Source organism: Tachypleus tridentatus, chromosome 7 (genome assembly GCF_004210375.1).
Source record: "Tachypleus tridentatus isolate NWPU-2018 chromosome 7, ASM421037v1, whole genome shotgun sequence".
NCBI lineage: Eukaryota > Metazoa > Arthropoda > Merostomata > Xiphosura > Limulidae > Tachypleus > Tachypleus tridentatus.
This window is the reverse complement of record NC_134831.1, coordinates 13,448,179-13,468,713: the sequence shown is the minus strand read 5'-3', so window position 1 is coordinate 13,468,713 and position 20,535 is coordinate 13,448,179. Positions and strand designations below refer to the sequence as shown.

Genomic DNA, 20,535 nt, shown 5'->3' with positions numbered 1-20,535 from the left:
ATTGTCCCTAACGTACATTCCAGCAAACCCCCAAGATCCACTTCCTTTGGTTCTGGGTATGAGCATTTCCTCAGGTATGTCTTCTTCTCCCACACCAAGATGCAAAACAATCATTCGTTCATGTTCTCAGTCGTTGGAATCCTTTTCCAACAGCAAAGATGTGCCTAATTGACCCAGGGCAGGATCCATGAAGGTCAATAAACCTCCCTCGAATAAAGACAGTAAAAAAAAAGACATGGTCATAAACATAAGGGCTCTCTACTCAATTTGCCTACATGTAAATAAAAATGACCACCTTAATACAATGGAATTGTTGAAGTTTATGTTGTAATCTGTATGTCATCAAAGCACTGATTGCTTCCTACCATCCTGTATGTCTTTTATTACAGGAAACATTCCTTAAACCTGCGAATACAGTCACCTTTTGGTGGTTTTCTTTGTACAGAAATGACATGCTGTGTGATGAACTAGTGCATGGAGGGGTGACAGTGTTGGTTGATCAGCATGTGCCTATCCTGTCTTTGCCACTCGACATACACTAGGAGGCTGTAGCCATCCATATTTCCTTGGGTTGTACCATCACTGTTTGCTTTCTCTTACCTGTTGCCTGGAGAGACCTATGATCAATCAGACCTTGATGCTCTTATTGAACAGTTTCCATCTCCACTTTTAATCCTAGGGGACTAATGGACATCATCTCCTCTGGGAAAGTGCTGATATTGATAGGAGGGGTTGCACTGTAGAGTGTATGCTCTCTGATCACAACCTTTGTCTCTTTAGTACTGGTTCTTCTACTTATTTTTGTGCACCTAGTTGAGTCCTTTACTGCTAATTATCTCTCAGTTTGCCTCTCTTCACTACTCTCCCATTTTTTCATGGAGAGTTCACAATAATCCACAAGGCAGTGATAATTTTCCTATAAGTTTGAGAGAGACTGGCTGTGGTCGATGCCACCCGATCTGTGTGCCCCAGTGGGTCATGCAAACTGGCCCTCTTTTGCTGCTGTCACAGAACTTGATCCTGCCATTGTCTGTAAGCCATCAGTAGAGGACTGCATTATACAAGCAGCTGTAAGACCTTAGAGAGGATTGTTATTTCTGGTCTTGTTTGGTTCCTCGGAATCAAACAACCTCCTATTGCCCACCCAGTGTGGGTTCCAACGACAGCACTCTACTGTGGACCATTTGATTTGGTTTAAAACATCAATCAGAGAAGCCTTTCTCAAACGACAAAATTTTGTATCAATATTCTTTGACATTGAGAAGGCTTATGATACAACATGGAGGTATGGTATTTTGCGAGACCTCCATTTATATGGGTTATGTGACCATTTGCCCATTTTTGTTAAAAATGTTTTATGGACAAGTGATTCCAAGTTTGTGTGGATTCTACACTTTTCCGTTCTTTTCTACAGGAACTTGGAATCCCTCAGGGCTGTATTTGAGTTTCACACTTTTCAGTATCAAATTTAATGCCATCACTGAACAACTCCGTGTCACTGTTGCAAATGGGCTCTATGTCGAGGACTTTCACATCTCATGTCAGTTGTCGAACATGAGGTATATTGAACGGCAGCTACAGACTGCCCTAATCATTTACTGAAGTGGACCACAGCAAATGGCTTTAACTTTTCTCTCTCTAAAACCGTTTGCATGCACTTTTGCCACCAACGGGGGTATTCATTTTGATCCTGAACTCCGTATTGGTGAATTTGTGCTGCTTGTGGTCCTTGGAGCTTATCTTTGACCTTAAGCTGACCTTTATACCACACATCAAGTAGCTACGGGTCATATGTACAAGAGCACTGAACATCCTCCATATCCTCTCTTCCACCACTTTTAGAGCAGATTGATGTTCTATGCTAAAGATATATTGTGCTGTTATTCGATTGAAACTTGACCATAGATCACTGGTCTGTGGCTTTGCCAGAACCTTTGCATTAAAGATGCTGGACTCCATTCTTCATCGAGGACTTTGGCCCTGCACTGGGGCTTTCTGCACTTCCCCAATTCGGAGTTTTTTACATTGTCTTATGAACCTTCTTTACACCTCTGCTGTTTGCAACTGTCTTTACTATATGCTTCAAAACTCGTTTCTTACCATAGCATCCCACCTGAGGTTGTGTTTTCCTTCCTTGGTGGGCCATACTTCAAAATAGATGGTTTGTCATTGCTTCTTTTGGCCTTCGTATCCAGGTACAGTTGGATGAATTGGGTCTGTCCTTGGATAACACTGCTGTATCCACTGGTCAGCCCATCCCACCATGGCTTCTTACAGACCTATCTTTAAGTCATCTGAGAAAAGCAGACACTCCTGATTGGAAATACTGTCTGTTATTTGCTGAACATCTTTCAAACCATCCTTTTATTCCTATTTATACAGATGGTTCAAAATCAGGTGAATGTGTGGGCTCTGCTGTGGTGTTTTTTATTCGGTGGTTGTGTGCAGAATCCCCTCTTCAGAATCTATGTTTACTGCTGAACTGTATGCCATTTCTCTTGCTCTGGATCACATAGAAGCTAAGCAGTACTCAAACTACACTATTTATACTGACTTGCTTAGCTCTCTACTGGCCCTGGAATCGCTTCACGTTAGTTCACACCCTGTTCTTGCTAATATTCAAAACCGACTGGCCTATTTCTCTTTAACATCTGCTTCTATCCAGTTTTTCTGGATACTGGACCTGGTTTGTATTCATAGGAATGAGCTCGCTAAATCTATCTGCTCTGGCACTATCACTGCTGTGCCTGTTCCATACATGGACTATCGTCCTGTATTCAAGGCTTGGCTCCGTGCCAGCTGGCAGTCGTCTTGGAGTGAGCAATGTGAAAACAAGCTTTTCCAAATAAAACCCCATATTGGACTTTGGCTGTCTTGTTTTTGTTAGGATTGGAAAGAAGTTGTTCTAAATAGAGTATGCAATGGTCACAGTTTTTTGACTCATCATTTTCTTTTATCTTTAACTGAAGCACCCAGGTCACAATAAGCCATATTTTACCGTCTTCCAGTCATAATGACTTTCCACGACAGCACCATTTTAAACGTGTACTATCCTAAGGTGTATCCATGATGTTACAGTGTTATTGGTGATGGTGACACTGCCCACCTTAGAAATGTTTTTAGTTTTTTAAAGGTCATTAATCTTTTCAATGCTATTTAAGTTTTTTTTAATTTATACATTAGACCTTTATTTAATGTGATTTGCTTTTAAGAATCAAAGTCCATCTTGTTAGATTTGAAATTAGAAAATGGCCGTAATGTCAAATAACTCGAAACTAGGACTGGAAAGGCGAACTTCAGGTGACTAACGGTTCTGTTTGAACTACCTGTTAGTCATCCTAGTGACTTATAATTAAAATTTTGCTGCAAGTCTTTTAAAATTTTTATTACTTTTTGAAAATGGCCATAATATCAAATAACTCTGAACCAGGACTGGAAAGGCCAACTTCAGGTCACTGACGGTGGTTTTTGAACTTACCTGTTTGTCTTCCTGGCGAGTTATGATAATTACAGTTATGCTAAAGAAAGTCCTTTAGAACTTGTATCAATGTAGTTTTTCTCTTACTGCTGTAGACTAGATGTAAACATTGGTTTTAATGATATTTATGTTTGTTTTTTTAAACATTGTTTAGTTTTACCTTAATTTCCTTTTATGAATTTTACTAAATTTAATTTTAACTTTTTACCGGATGTTTGGCACAGATAGCCAAGGTGCTTTATGCCATGAAATGTCAAACCAACCAACCAACTCAACAACAGCACCATTTTAGATATGTTTTACAGTGTCATTGGCAATGGTGACACTGTATACCTTACAGATGTTTTTAGTTTTTTAAAGGCCATTGACCATTTAACACTATTTAAGTTTTTAATTCATAAGTTAGACCTTTTTTTGTGATTCCTTTTTATAGTACAGTTAGTTCAATATGAAATTAGAAAATGGCTTTAAAGTCACATAACTCAAAATTAGAACTGGAAAGACCAACTTCAGGTGAGTGAAGCTGATGTTTGAACTTACCCGTTAGTCATCCTGGTGAGTTATAATATTTACAATTATGCTACAAAAAGTCCTTTACAACTTCTATTACTTTACATTCTGAACATGGCCATAATGTTGCATAACTCAATCAGGACCAGAAAGGTCAATTTCAGGTGACTGATGCTGGTGTTTGTACTTATCTGTTGGTCATCCTGGTGAGTTATGACCATTCAACTTGTGCTACAGAATGTCCTTTAAAACTAGAGTTACTCTCTCACTGTTGTACACTAGATATAGAAATTGGATTTTATGCTTTTAATTTTTAATTGAAAACAACTTTGTTTTGTTTTACTTTGATTTCTTAGTATTCATTTTAATACTTTTACTTTACTTCAACTTTTTACTGGATGTTTGGTGTAGATAGCTTAGTTGCTTTGTGCCATAAAATGCCAAACCCACTCACCCCTACTTTACAGAGGTAAATTAATAAACTGAATCTCTCGGAACACACCCTTCTTATTACATTTTGTTTTATAAAATATTTATAACTAGCTTGTGTTTGCTGATGGATTATTATTGTCAAAAAATAGAGAACATTAAAATTACTGAATTTAAGAGGGCAAGAGCCATTGTGATAACAGACTTTGAACAGTTAAATGCTCTTTTATTTGTTTGCTAACTTTGCTCAGCTTGCTCAGATATTAGAATTTGTTTCTAGCTTTGTTAAAAAGCCATTTAAAATGTACTAATTTTAGGACAATCTGTTTTATATCCATGGCAATACATCATATTATAAATTTCATATTTGAATGTAAGAATTTCATATACTCCACTGTTGCTACTAAATATTAGGCTTAAAGATTGACATGACTATTTTAGTATCACTGAGATGTGAGTACAAAAGGAACTTGAAAACAGAGATTATATTAGATGTAGGTACTGAATTTCTAGTTTTTTTTAATGTATCTTTCAACTAAAATGTAAAAATTTGAAGCTTGCTAGATTAGGTAAGAAAATGTAAATAAAATTAAGAAACTTATCACCCACTCAGTGGTGCAAGATGTGTTTTGTTGTTTACAAAACACTACAGTAAAAGAGCTATCACCATAATCGGAGAGGGTCTTAAAGATTGACATGACTATTTTAGTATAGCTGAGATGTGAATGCAAAAGGAATGAAAAGTCTATTATCTTTAGCTGTAAAAATATGTGTAATTTTCTAGTACAATGTGCATTCATTCTAGAAAGATATAAAAAAAAGGTATGTTGGATTTATTTATTTATTTTTGTTACTTGGTAGTTGCAAGGTCAATCACATTAACTGTTAGTGTTACGATAGAAGAAATAATAAGTGACAAATTGTACCAGAAAAACTTAATATTCAGTGAAGATATGTTATAGGCTATACAAATATATTTGCAAGCTATAAGAGGAAAAAATGTTTTTATACTTAACATGAAAATTTCATTATACTTTGAGTGATTCAGTAAAGGATTTATAAACTCCTTTTATAAAAAAACCTTTCTTAAAAATACTTCATTAAAAATCTGATTTTTTGTGTAAAACTACTTGTTTACTAAAAGCTTGTTAAGTTTTCATGAAGATATACTTTCTACATTTAAAGTTAATGTGTAGAGTTTTATGGTTATGTGATGGTTACTAGATCAGTCAGAATAATAGAGTGCATACAGAGAGTTAATTAAATGCTGCAATCCCTCATCATCTGTAAATATAAATGGTGTCTCTGCTGGAAAGGCTTCACTAAATTCACTATCAAATGTATCCTGCAAAAGGTTATGCAATGTTGTATTTTTCTATCTCTTACAACTTGTGCATTTTTAGTGTGCTAGGGAATGTGTCTGTGATGCTAAGTTTGAATATTTTGGGATTTATTCAAGACAACATATGAAAGAACATTAAGTTTCAAAAGGCTTTAGCATTTAAAATAAACTAATATAAAATAAACATCATGGAAGCCCTTTTAACATGTTATTTCAGATAGATTTCATGCAGCCAAGGATCATGTTATAATATGTAAAAATTTGGAGATGCATTAGTTGGAAAATTAAGTGATATACGTTAATAAAATTATGACAGTGATAGATTGTAAATGCATGAAATGAATAGATGTTTTACATCATGCTATATGTGTTGGAGACAAAAATGTTGGTATCTTGTATTTGTTATACCACGAGTGAAGGTAACAAATTAAGGATAAGTACTTGGTAAACTGTTATTACTTTAATAAAACGAAAATGAAAAATATGCATTTTCTAGAAATTTATCGAATAATTGTTGTTAAAAGATAAACTTCATTTAAAGTATATGTTTGTTTGAAATAAAAATATTTTCATATATGATTTATTATTTTGTGTGCCATTATTTTTCTTATAATTCAGGTTTTAGGCATTCATGGTAACTCTTAACCAGTACATTATATCTTAAATCAATTCTGTCTTGTTCATTTCCTTCAACTTATATGCAGATTAGATACACAATATTTGGCTACAGCTTTTCTCAGATCAGTTAAAGGTAGTTCTTATGGATTAAGATCTTGTGTTTGTGAAGTCTCTTCCAGAACCTTTATTTTGCACTTTTTAGAAATTCTACATTTAACTTAACTGAATGCTTTAAGTAAATTTTGTGTTGGAAGATTTAGCCAATCAGCTTACAAGTAGATAACATCATTATTCTTTGTGACATGTTTTGGTACATAGCTGCACACAGTTACTCTTCAATCACATGAATGTCTTCAGTCCATGCACTTCTAAAATACACCCATATCATGATTGAACCACTTCTGTGTTTAATTGTAGGTGCAAAGTGCTTTTCATTGAAGGTTTTCCTTTATCGATCCAACCATACTGTGGTCTGTTTATGAGGAAAAGCTTTATTTTCATCTAGTTGTAATTATTATAACTGTGTACAGAAAACCTACCCACACCAATAGTGTACCTATACTTCGAGACCTATCATCAAACTGCTATAAAACATTGTTGCCTGCTGTCTGAAAAACAGAGCTGAAAGGATGCCAAAACATCATAAAATGTTCTAAACAGAATGGTGGTTTTGTACACAAAACTTAAGTGAAGAATTTAAACATATACTCAAGAAGTTCAATATAAATGTGTATCGAAAATCTTGCAAACATTTAGATCAATCCTGGTCAAAACTAAACAGAAATTCACTAATGAGAAACACAAAAAATAATCAATGAAATTCTGTGTTCCCTTAGCAAAACCATCATTGGAGATATGAGAAGGCAATTGAGGACCAAAATAAACATGCACAAGTCAGCACAAGACTAATGAAAATAAATAATTTGGCTATTGTAGAACGTACCATGTCAACTGGACACCGAATAAACTGAGACAAAGCTAGAATTGTCAACTCGGACAAATTTTAGAAAACAAATAAAGGAATCTTTCCACATCAACACAGAACCTTTATCGAACAGGATTTTAGGCCTTGAAGTCATAAACTTGTGGCTTCTTTCTTCTTCTTTTCTTTCATGGAGATTTCTTGGAAGTCTGCAACATATTTGTATAAGAAGGATATTTTGTAAAATTATAAGGCATTATGTCTCAGCATTGAATAGTTAGTGGTGGTGGCATATTGAAGCAATGTCACTCATTAAAATAGATTATTATTGTACCAGTATGTTGTTGTTGTTGTGAAACTGTGGTTACGTATGTAACTTACTTTTTCAGTCAAGATATCAAACAGCTGTCTTAACATGTTACAACGACTTAAACAGTTTCTTTTCCACCTGCACAAAATTATGTGAAATACTGCTGTTTTCTTATTTTGATTTATCTGTTTATTTCACTTTATTTCTTTCTTTAGAGACAATTGTTTTATTTTTTTTATCTATAAGAATGTATAATTAATTAACTTACAATTGTAGGTGTAACCCTAATCCATGTGAGCATGGAGGAGTCTGTAATCAAGACTGGGATGAATTTACTTGTGAATGTAGTAAGACTGGATACACTGGTGCTGTTTGTCATGTTCGTGAGTTCCTGTTCTGTACTATGCAGAGTTCAGTGATACAATATAGTTATTTAATAAGAAAACAAAATACATAATGAGGAAGGGGCAGGTGAAGATAAAGTTAGGCATCTAATGTTTTACCTTTGTGAAAGAAATTAATGAAATAGAAATGCCTTCAAAACGTTTGTTTGTTTTTACAGGAAAGATATCCTCATTTTATCCTTTCTCAATGAGGATGTAAAAGTACAATTGTGATTTCTTATATCCTGTTAAAAACTGGACAAATTATTGTTTCCTCTTTTGAGTAAGAAAGACCTTAACTTTTTATTATAGTAATATTTTTGTTAAGTATTATTTTGATAGGATTTTTGTGGGTCCTGTTAATGTAGTAATGTCTTATTGTTACACAACATTAATCTTATTGGTACTAATCATTTGTTGATGTAGTTAAGAGTTTTATATTTTAGGAGCCAAATGCAGTAATGTTCTCTAGTAGTAATCTTAATTTCAATAACATAATTAGGGTTAACTGTCCATAATTCCTAAGATTTTTGTTTGAAGTAGATTTTTGATATTTTTTGTAAATGATTGTAACATAACACTTCTCAAAATGTGTTTGTGTCTTAGACTCTGTTTTTCTCTCATACATTTCTCTGTTGCTGTATGTAAGTTTTAAACACTATATCTTTCACAACTTTAAAGTTCTTTTATCATTGTCAGTGGGATAAAGTTTGAATTTTGTAAAATGTGTGTAATTATTTGTTCTTTGAAGAGGCTTTATGTAGATGGAGAGAATAAGAGAAATGAATTAATAAGTTTATAGTATCACCAGTAATTTAAATTGTCTGTTTCCAGCACGTCACCCACTGTCTTGTGAAGCTTACAAAATAGACAACCCTAGTTCCAAACAAGTTGACATTAAAATTGATGTGGATGGCAGTGGACCTTTAGATCCTTTCCCTGTAACCTGTGAATTTCCATGTAGGTTAAGATTTATGATACTCTATTAATAATAAAAACCCTTTATGTTTTGGCAATAAGTTTTTTTTTTTTTTTGTTGTACCCGAGTTCTTTTATTCTTCAGGGGTGTTCTTATTTTTATGTTCACAACACATTCAGAAAACTTGGGTTATCAGTTCATCATAGAAACTTTCCAGAGTCTAGGCTGAGACATTTGTCTTTTTTGAAAATAACATTTCAGTCTTTTGTTGTGGTAAGAAAGAAATGTTTAAATTATATATTCATGTGCAGTTAAATGTAAGTTCACTAAACAAATAGTTTATCATTGTGGTAAATTATAGAACATTGAGGGGGGGGGTCTTTTGGCTTCTTGGTTATACTATGAATCAGTCTTTGTTGAGAGAAGACTAATCACTAAATTCAGTTTTGATTTTCCAAATAATTCTCAACTTATTTCTGAACACTTGAAATTACAGTCCCTACCAGAATGAATTGCAGATATGTTTGACCTTTTCAAGTTTATATCCACTCATCCTACTGCATGCAGAATTTAGAACAATAAGAAGTGATTTATCCTTCTTATTAGTTCCCTTAATATTTTTATATTCATAAATTCTCCACTGTTGAACCTTTTCTTTTCAAGAGGAAGGAAATTAACTTTTTTACTATGAGCTTTGTCCCAGCAACTGACCTCTTAACCATTTTGTGCTTATTATAGTTTTCATGCAATAACTTTTAATACAGTGAGCATACTCTCATGAAAGTTTGCAGATTGTCAGTCAAGATTAAAAGGCTTTTATATGAAAAGTGTCAGCTTTTTTTTTAAGGTTTTAAGATTTTTTTAAATGTTTTCCTTGTGCAAATTTGAGTATTCAAAATGTGATGTAATTTTGATTTTAAGATTAAATGTGTGAAAAATACTTTTGTGCACCAGAAAATTTTCATATTTCACATGTGAAATCTTCATAACTGGAGAATGTTTTTTTAGAAAAAAAAACCAACTGATTTTCTGTTATTACCACTATTATATTTCTACTGGTTTGGTTCATTTGACTAGCCTTGTAACCACCATGAGAAATTAGAAGTAGTTATAAATTATGTTTTTCATTCTAGAATAACTACAAATTAAATCACAAAAACAGGAGTGTTTAGTCTAAATAGCTTAAATTCTGAAAAATTATACATTTATTTCATTTATCTTTCAGCTGTGCCATTATAAATGTTGTGTTGACGCTATGCACATGCACTTATGTAACCCTATCCAAGAATATAAAACTGGCGTTTACAAAGTAACATGTCTTGGTTTTTTTAATGCACTAGTATTTTGTAAAATGCAGCACTTTTCACTTATTTTTCTTAAAAGAGTGTTTAAAGAAGTAGAGAGAACAATTATCTCTTCCAGTTACAAACTTTGTACTAATTTCCTGCTTGCCATAAGTTGCTAAACCTTATCAAATCTTGCATTTGGAGAATGTAAAACAAAATTTTTTTAGGCATTTATATATGCATTTTGAAATAACAAAAAATCGTAAATTATTATGTCAGTACTACAGTATTCCACTTTTATTTATCAAATTTAATAATTAAGCTGTATTTGATTTTTGAGTTTGCTAATGTCTTACCTTAACAGTTGGAGTTTAACATGAAAAGAGTTTCCCATACAGGTACTTCACAGAAACTGAGAAAACCACCAGGGTGAGCTTTTGATTAGTTATACACACATTACTAGGCAAAGTAGGTGTACGAAAGTAAGCATTTTCAAAGAGGAAAGAGGCTTGCAGTGGACACCTTGTTTAATTTAATAAATATATTAATATTTCAGAAAATAGAAAAGATAGGAGGTTCTTATCTTCTAGCTTTCCAGTATTGGTAATTTTAATATCTAATTCATAAGAAACTGTAGCCATGGTATTTTGAACATCACAAAATTCAAGTTTGAACCAATGCTGCATTAAACATGCTATGTGACACACGAATATTGATAATTAAGGGTTTTTTTTACTGTTTATTTTGAATTAAGAAGTTTAACTAATGGATAATACTAAAATGTGAATTATAATCTACAGTTTAAAACCAAACTTATTGAAATATTTTCATAAAATAGTAATTCAATAAAATTTTAAATGCAAGTCTACCAACGTGATAACATATTTTTTAACCCATGACCATAGGAAGACCCATCTTAGCAGGATTAAGAGGTTTTAACTTTTATCATTCTATAACAACTCATCCATCCTGAGACTATCTCATTTGACTTCCTCTGAACCCACTTCAACATCTTATTTTTGGCAGAAGTATCTGTAACTCTCACCTTGAATGATAATTTTATTCTGTTTTATTGGACATTTTGAATTATTTGTGACTAGTATGTTAAAGTGATTAAGTCAATCTTGTTTTGTTTCATAAGAACATTAACCATTTTTTCTGAAAATTTGGAGGTAAGTCTAAAATTGGAAATGATTTTTTCTTCTAAATCATATTTATAATTGTTGAACTATTTTTATTTTTTGGTTAAATTTCATTCTGACTTAATACATGAAATAACAAGAGCTTACAGCAGTACTAAATTGCAATTCGATTATTTGCTTAATTGTAAGCTACAGAAGCATTTTCGAGCACTGGCACACAAAGCCCATGCCCTAATTCTATTTGATAGTGCCCTGAATTTGTTTGCTCTTGAAAAATCAGAATAAAAAACCATGAATGATGTCATACTGATCTGCCAAACGTTTCTGTGAGTTCTGGGTCCAAGCCCCGAACACTTTAGTTATTTAACACTACTCCCAGTAACCTATTATTATGGCAATTATGTTATTAGAGTTTATAAGATGTTAGAACTGGTTTTAGTATTATTGAAGAATCAGATTAACATTTTTTGGCTTGACTAAAACAAAATCTAATTTATTTTTCAGCTGATGACGAAACCATTACTGTTCTTCACCACAAAAATGAGCAGCCAACAGATGTGAAAGGATTTGATAAACCTGGCAGTTACATCAGAGACATCATCTATAATGCTGGGATGGAGCAGATAGTGGAATTGGTTAACAGATCATACAGTTGTAGTCAACATTTAAAGTATGATTGTCTTAATGCTCGTCTTTTTAACACACCAGGTAAATTGTCAACATTTACTTATTGTTATTATTACTTACTTTTCTGTATGTATGATAATGGAGGTTTAAAGAAATATGACATTATCTAATTGGTAGTGTGCAGACTACTGTGATTTTCTAGTTCATATTGAAGTTCATTTTTTAAAACATTGCTCAGAAGGTTTTAAAAGGCAACTTAACCTTTGAAATGATAAAAGAACAGTAGCAGAGATTTAAAATAAATGCTTGGTTTAGCTTAGTAATCATGAATTATTTCAAAAAGTGGATTTTTTTGTCTTTTTTTTAAAGCCTTATGGAAGAATTTTATATTTTGAGATTGAGACAAGTGTTGTGATAAAGATCTGAACCCTTAACAGTTGTAAAGTACAGCCACTAACAATGCTTATTTACAACGTTGTAATTATCATGTATTGTTGACCACAGTGAGAAGAGTTTTGTATGAAATGTTTTTATTTTTGTAAAAACTTAGCATTATTGTCATGTTTTACTCCACTTGGCAACCAACCTATAAAAATGAGATTTCTTGTCAAACTGTAACATTATTATTATTTATACTTTCTTATAACCTTTCATTTTAACACAGTGCAGAAAGTTTTAAAATAAAAAATTCATAATCATTTTATCAAATATTGTTGAGAATCTTTATTAAAGATTTGGCATAATACCATAATTTTGTAATACTGCAGTGGACAAGCAAAAATATAATAATATTAATTGAAACTTATCAGTTCGTATTTGCAAATGAGTGGTGGACCATAACATGTTTATAAAGAAGTTGCAGTTATACATAAGTACAACTTTTTTTTTTTCATAAACAGTGTTAATTACAATGTATGTAATGTAGTATTCAAATTCTAGAGACGTATTTATTTACATGTGAACTCTTTATTATATCTAGTTGAAGAAGTTGGCCCATTTGAACCATTTTCTTGGTGGGTAAGTCGTAACAACCAGAAAATGGATTATTGGGGAGGCTCTTTGCCAGGATCAAAGAAGTGTGCCTGTGGTCTGTTTGGAATTTGCAGAAATCCTAAGCAATGGTGTAACTGTGATTCCATGTCTCAAGGATGGCAAACTGATGAAGGAGACATCACACAAAAAGAATATCTTCCAGTGCGACAACTTAAGTTTGGGGATACTGGCACTACTTTAGATAAAAAAAAAGGCCGTTATTTCTTAGGTTCTCTCAGATGTGAAGGAGACTGTAAGTTGTATTTAATGCTCTGAGATAAAATATACAAATAAGTTTCATTATCTAATTGTTAATTTTTTGTAGTATTTGTAAAGTTCATTCATTATTTAATGCTCTGAGATAAAATATACAAATAATTTTCATTATCTAATTGTTAATTTTTTGTAGTATTTGTAAAGTTCATTCATAATGCTTAGTTTTTAAGTGAAACACATTTTATAAAGATCCCCATTTCAATTTTATTTTGCAAGATTTCATCATTCTATAATTTATTGTTTGTTTGTTGTATAACCATTAAGTTCTGATTTTAATTAGTCAGTATTTTGTATAGTATGAAAATTGTGATGCTTGGCTCTCTAGACATCCCATTTTCAATAAATTATTTACCAAGATATATTCAATTTAATGTAAATTATTAATTTTAAAGTTTTAGTCACACAGACAATGTATGATGTTTAGATCTTCGATTCTTGTTTGGTTACAGAGCCGAAAAAGAAAATCAGATCCCTCTTGTCACACCCAACTGTCACATCCTTTCCTTTAAATAAAAAAAAAAGTAAGCTTAAGTGTCATTGACAGTCAGCAGCAAAAAAAAAAATCTTGTGCTCTCTGTGTATTATGTAGTTATTATTATAAAAGTGACTAAAGTTAGAAAAGTTTTAGATTAGATTTGGTAAATAATAATAATAAAATATTTTCATAAGGTTATACTTATAAGCAACCCATGAATTATATAGTTTGTTAGGGTAAAGTGAGTTACAAATTTTGTCAGGAATATTATTTGACCATTGTTCAAAGAGCAACAGAATATTAAAATTTAACTACCAACAACTGTATGCTGTTATGAGTTTATAGCTCTTTAGCATAAACATATGTTGTTTCATGTTACAATTTGAAGTCATTTAAGAAATAACTTGGGGTAACTTTGATTTATTTCCAATTTTTAAATTTATTTTTATTTTTATATTCACACACGTACATACATTTTGTTGGTTATGAAGTTGGTCAAATTGTCCAACTTTGTAGAGAAAATAACATTAAGTGTAAAGTTAAAAAAAAAAATTGATACTATGAGATTTTTGAGATTATGCAAATGAAATTTGAGACTTTTTAAACTTTGTAATAGATACATCTGATTTGTCTCTATGATGATTTAGTTCTTGGAATTTTATTTTATAGTATCTTCGTTTATGTTGTTGTTAGCTGTTTACTTTTAGTGGACTTGTTCAGTTCATCTGGGAAAATGTTTAAGATAGATTATCATTTCTGAAAAATTTGAATGAATGTTTTTGTTTTCAATTTAGTATTTTCAGAGAAACAGTTGCCTTTTATTTTAAAAAAATGTTGTTCTTGTGAATCAGTTATTTTATTTCATGTGGTTATAATGGCAAATCCTAGTATGCAGTTGAATTTTCTTTAAGAAATGTCTTCAACTTTCTGTTTCAGCACTATTTGATAATGTGGTCACTTTCCGATATGATGATGCTACGATAGAATTGCCACCCTTTAACATGGGCCATGCATGGGACATTTACTTCCAGTTTAAAACTACTGCTGAAAATGGTGTCTTAATTCACAGCCGTGGACCCACGGATTTCATCAAAATCATGCTAGTGGGTGGGTATAGTTAGTTGTAAACTTATTTTATAATTACCTTTCTCATCAGTGTTGAGATGTAACTTTAACCAATAAATTCTGTATGTAATGTTTTTAAAAATGCAAAAATATTTATAGATCTCAAAATTATTTGTTTTGATGTAATTAAGTACATTTTTTTATGCAGGAAACAAATATGTGACAAGTTGTAATCATTGTAATGCATAATTCATATCTTGTTCTTGAGGAGAGATTTTATTGGGGAGTAGAGAGGTAAAGACATAATCCAATTGTTGGTAAAAACTCAAAACGGAAATGTGAATTAGCCAGTAGTGTAAGCCCTTGAAAATGCTTTCTTTACTCTGCATGATGTGTGTACAGTTATGAAATGTAATCAGTGAAGATACCAGTCTGTAGTTTAATTTTTCTGGTTTTTTTAATCATTCAGATAGTTATTAGTAAAATAACTGTGAAAAATTCAAATTTTTTATTTTCGTTTTCTGAAAATTAAGAAATTGGGGAAATTTATATTAAGGCTTGTGGCATGTTTATAATGTGTTTTATCTATACTGTTTATACAGTGGATGCTTTTATTTTATATGTGTATCGAAGAGTACCTCACACACATTGTGAATTGATTAGAAATGGGTAAAGAGAAAATGGTCATAGTAAAATATTCAGATATAAAAATAAATTGCTCCTTGAACCAATCTTTTGTATACAAATTATTTGATGCATAAGTAAAGAAGTGTTTGTGTGTATCCAGTAGCATACCATATAATTAAGTAGTAAATAACAATATATTTCTTTATATTTTCTCACCCTTTCTCTCTCTTTTCTTTTATAATTTAAAGGTGGAGACCAGATACAATTCCAGTACCATGGTGGCAATGGGCCACTTGGAGTCAGTGTAGAAACTACATACAAGTTGAACAATGATGAATGGCATTCTGTATTAGTAGAATTTAATCGTAAAGAAGCTCGAATTGTGGTGGATGGAAGCATCAACGGGGAAGTTCAAGAAAGGTCTGGACCAGTGAGAGCCTTGTATTTGACCAGCCAGCTTGTCATTGGTAATCATTAAGATTTCAAGTTGAAGCTTAATTAGATTTTGATTTATGGAATTTGTACACCTAATTCTTGAATAAGACATTATATAATGTAGTACAAAAGTAAACTAATACTTTTTTATTTTTTGCACTTAGATAGTGTGGTCATAACTTGTGTTTATAATTCAAGACATTTCATAAAAATACAAGTTTTTTGACAGTTGCTAGGTTGTTGATAACATACATATCTTAAATCTATACTTTTTTACCTCAACATGTATTTCGTGGCACAGGTTGTAGCAGTAAGGTAATACCTTTCATGTTTGATTCACTGTAGAACTGGGCAGTTTGTATAATTTGGTATTTGATTAATTATCGGGTTTGTTAATCACTTACATTCACCTAATTGATTATTCTCACATAAGACTTGAGTAGCTGGAATAATCATGAATAGTAATAACTGGAAAATATTAGTTTTGATTAATTATTTATTTTTGGTATCATGATAGTAATTAATTAAGATAAATAACCTTGAATTAGTTGAAAATGATAATGAAAAACTATAATGGCAGTATTTCAGTTAGTTAGATAATTAAAATAATCATTAACAGTGATAATCAGAAACTCTGACTTCAATTATTTGATTATTGCTAGTGTTGGTTCATTTAATCAATTTCAGTTAATTGATTATTTTATGTAACACTAATGGATGTAATTTATGCTTGTAGGTTACCAGTTAATCAAATTAATTGGTTTTATGATGCCTGTGACACCTTTTATGTTGGTGGTCTCAGCAGATAGTGCACTTGCACACATGCGTGCGATTACTAATGGATGAGCATCATGTGTTCCAACCAAAGGATTTTGCATAGGAGACTAAACCCATGGAAGCTGAGAAATGTGATGAGTGGCAAAGGTTTCCAGCATGGGAACACCCAACTGGGCACATAAACATGAAAGCACCCATGGGTTTAGTAACCAATCCATAGGAAGAATCCTGTAGAGACACAATAAACAATGCATGATAAGATTCAGGACACCCAGAATATAATAAGCCACTAAAATAATTTTACAGCTGTGAACCCATTAAAAGAGATCAAATGTCCAAAAACAGTAGTCCCTCAACCAAAAGCCCCTTGCCTTGTGATGCATATGATAACTGTGAAGTTGTTGAAATGCATCCTAAAAACCTGGAATGATACAAGTTAAAGCCCAATGACCAGCTGGGAGCTCCGTAGGTATCCACAAAGAATCGGGAAATAGAGCCGATATATTTTACAGCTTGAGTGAATGAACGTTTCATCCAAGATAATCCCACATTTATAAAACTTACAGCCAACAGTAAAGGTTTTTTTTCATTAAAGCTTTAGATTCATTGTTGCATGTGTGCCACTGATGAAATGTATAGTGTATGTATGCCTCATGATATTTATTAGATAACATAATAAAATATTATGGAATTTCAAATCAAACTCATAATTTGAAACGGTGTTTTTGAAGTTACACAAAATAATTTTAAAGCACGAATATTTTTATATTTTTGTGTTGCGTAAAGTCAACAAAAGATGCTTTTATGACTAGAAATGTAAGTGAAAAGATTAACATTACACTGGACAACAAAAAATTTGCTAACGTAGAAAATTCAAATGATTCGAGGTAATTTGATGAAGCTGATTTTAAAAATATATTCAGAATTTATCTGTCACCTCTGGAGTTTGTTTTATCAGTACTGTATGAAATACCATATAATGAACTCAGTACAATAGATTTATGCAGGGAAATTTAAATTACTTGGACAGTTTAATTGGTAAAAGGCATATAAGTTTTGATACTTTCAGACACTGAATATTTCTTCGTTTCCATGCTTAACCTGCTTTGCTAAGGAATTGCAAAATCCTGAAGTGCTCAGTTTTCTTGAACAATTAAGGTCCTTGATCATAAAATGGGTGGAATTGAATGTGTTCCTCCACATGCAGTCAAACCAAAGTCTGATGTTTATCCTCAGTATAATTACATTCTGCAAAACTTGTGTTGTTGTTTTAATTCTTTTTAACTCTAATTGTGTAAACATAAATTGTTATATTATTTAGAAGATCATTTCAAAGATATTATCTCCAATTCAAGTAAAGTCTGAAAGTGCACAAATCACCCAAACAGTTTTGGCTACATTTGTGGAAAATATGTTAGTTTCATAAAGGAAAAACGTCACACACAAAGTAAAGGTTACTTCTACTGTTTTGGGAGCAAAGTTGGTGTCCAAGAAAAATGTTGTGTTCCACGTGTGTGTTGTACAGTTTACACATCTGGCTCGACATAGTGGCTGAGCAACATTACAAGTATGTGATTTGCAGTTCCCATGATATGGCAGAATCACATAAATTATATAACTGACCCTTGTTTTTGCATGAATAATATTTCAGGATATTTAGGCAAAATTAAACAATACATTAATTCTCCAGATGTTGTGTCTGCAATGGAACCAGTACTTCATGGAAATGGTCTTCCAATTCCATATCCACCAGTTAATTGGAATACAGAGGAGAGTTATCTTGCAAATAAGACAATGAATCATCTTAATTCTCTTCATATACTAATTCTATTCATGTGGCACCTCAACGTAAACTGCCTCATCTGATCACATAAGAAGAATTAAAATATCTGATTAATGACTTGTCTCTATCGGAGCAACATAGGGAAACTGTTTGGCTTTCATGCAAGTTAATTAGCTCCAGAAATAATAGTTTAAATTTATTGAAGTCACCTTCAAAGTCTTGTTTTTCACTGCAGCATGCAAGATACTTTATGTTTCTGTACAAATGTTGCTGTACTAATGGAAGGATTGGTTAGTGGATGTAATACTCAAGAATAGAAATGTTTTATTGACTCATCAAAAGCTAGCCTGAAAACTAGTTTTGCACAGTGGGAATACTAGCCATTGATTCCTGTTGCTCAAGCTGTGAACATGACAAGCTTATCAAAGTATGCAGGTTATGCATTCTTAATTTTAAATGAAGAAATAGTTATTAAAGAAATTGTTATTTTATGATATATAAGAATATATTGAATAAATATATTATAACTAGAAGATTATACATAGTGAGTAATCATCAACATGATTTTTAGAATCAGCATCATAAAGTTATTTAGTAACAGTTGATTTTCGTCTAATAGGATAGAAACTTTTTGTTTTGGTCTATTATTTAAAGATTCCTTAGTTTCAAAATCAGTGAATTTTTTTGGTGTATGAAGTTGACTATTCTTTTGGAAAATTAGTTGTATACTTGGTAGACTGTAGTGTCTTTTGTACCATACATGTATGTTTATTTTGGCTTATGAATGTAATTTTGACAGCTGGGTCTAACAGCATATTTTCCCCTTCATATTAATTTTTTTATGTTGCTTACACATATGGCTTAGAATTAAAGTTGTAAAAATTTTTAGTGTTGTAGTTAAGTATGTTTTGGATCCAAAGTTGATACTGTATTTTGTAGGTGCTACAGTAGACTACAGACAGGGGTATGTTGGTTGTCTAAGAGCGTTAGTACTAAATGGAGAGATGATAGACTTGAGAAACATTGTTGGGCAAGGTTTATATGGATTAACAGATGGTTGTGTGGGAAAATGTGAGAGCAACCCTTGTCTAAACAATGGTACATGCCTTGAAGGCTATGCTAATTATCTCTGTGATTGCCAATGGACAGCATTTAAAGGTCCTATATGTGCAGATGGTAAGTTATGTTTTCATTCTTACTCTTTCTTACATTATGTAAGGAACTTCTTTGTATCAGTAAGTTAATTAGGCACCACTGACAATATTGGTTACTTTCTAACAAATTATACTGTTGTGCAGACTTATTATTTAACATATTATACATCTGTAATGAATGCATGTTGTAGTAAATAGGATACAGAGCTATACTATTAAATCAAGTTTAAATGGTACATTATTGTTTTCATTTGGGTTCACTTACAGCCATCACATACATTCACAATGTACATTTTGACAGAAACAGAATGCCTAATACTATGTTAAATATTTCTATCCAAATATAAAATATACTCTTATTATAAGAGTTCTTGTGAAATAAGTATTTGAAAATATAAATTAAAATATTTGGGAAATAAAGCAACTAATATTTTTGAGTGGTAAGCAGTATAATAAAGAATAATGAAAGAACATTTAATTAATATTGAGGAGTTAAGCATTTATACTGTAGGCTTTATATGTAACAAATTTGGATAGAATTGCACTTTGAAGACTTGTAAAATTATTAATGTTACCAGTCATGCTCATTTCTGTAAACTTTAGGCTTAAGACCAGTTTGATTTTGTTATGTTTCTTTAATGTTGAAAAAGGGAACTTATAAAACTAGTTTTTAATTTCAAATTTTTATGCCCTGGCACATAACTAAAATAATTATCTTACTTGTAACAGTAAGTGATATGGTACTACTAAAATAGTAAGTTTAATAATCAGTTTAAGTAAAACACCAGATAATTAATGTGATAGCATTTCTCTATCTGTAGAACTGAAGGTAACTGAAAATAATTCAATGATTGAAACTTTCCCAGCATTTCCAGCATATTTTATTAATAATAATAAAAAAAAGATTCCACCTTACTTTAATTTTTTTTTATAAAGATAAAACTT

General features: G+C 31.8%; 1 protein-coding gene across 4 annotated transcripts in view; it reads left to right on the top strand.

Moving 5' to 3' along the window:
• Nrx-IV (neurexin-4) overlaps window positions 1-20,535 on the top strand; it is a 74,221-nt gene that overhangs the window by 44,149 nt on the left and 9,537 nt on the right. For all 4 annotated transcript variants that reach the window (XM_076510380.1, XM_076510382.1, XM_076510379.1 and 1 more), the window contains 7 exons: window positions 7,886-7,992; window positions 8,827-8,952; window positions 11,844-12,047; window positions 12,946-13,251; window positions 14,686-14,856; window positions 15,690-15,908; window positions 19,376-19,612. In XM_076510380.1, the coding sequence (XP_076366495.1) occupies window positions 7,886-7,992; window positions 8,827-8,952; window positions 11,844-12,047; window positions 12,946-13,251; window positions 14,686-14,856; window positions 15,690-15,908; window positions 19,376-19,612 (1,370 nt within the window). The remainder of the gene's footprint in view (window positions 1-7,885; window positions 7,993-8,826; window positions 8,953-11,843; window positions 12,048-12,945; window positions 13,252-14,685; window positions 14,857-15,689; window positions 15,909-19,375; window positions 19,613-20,535) is intronic.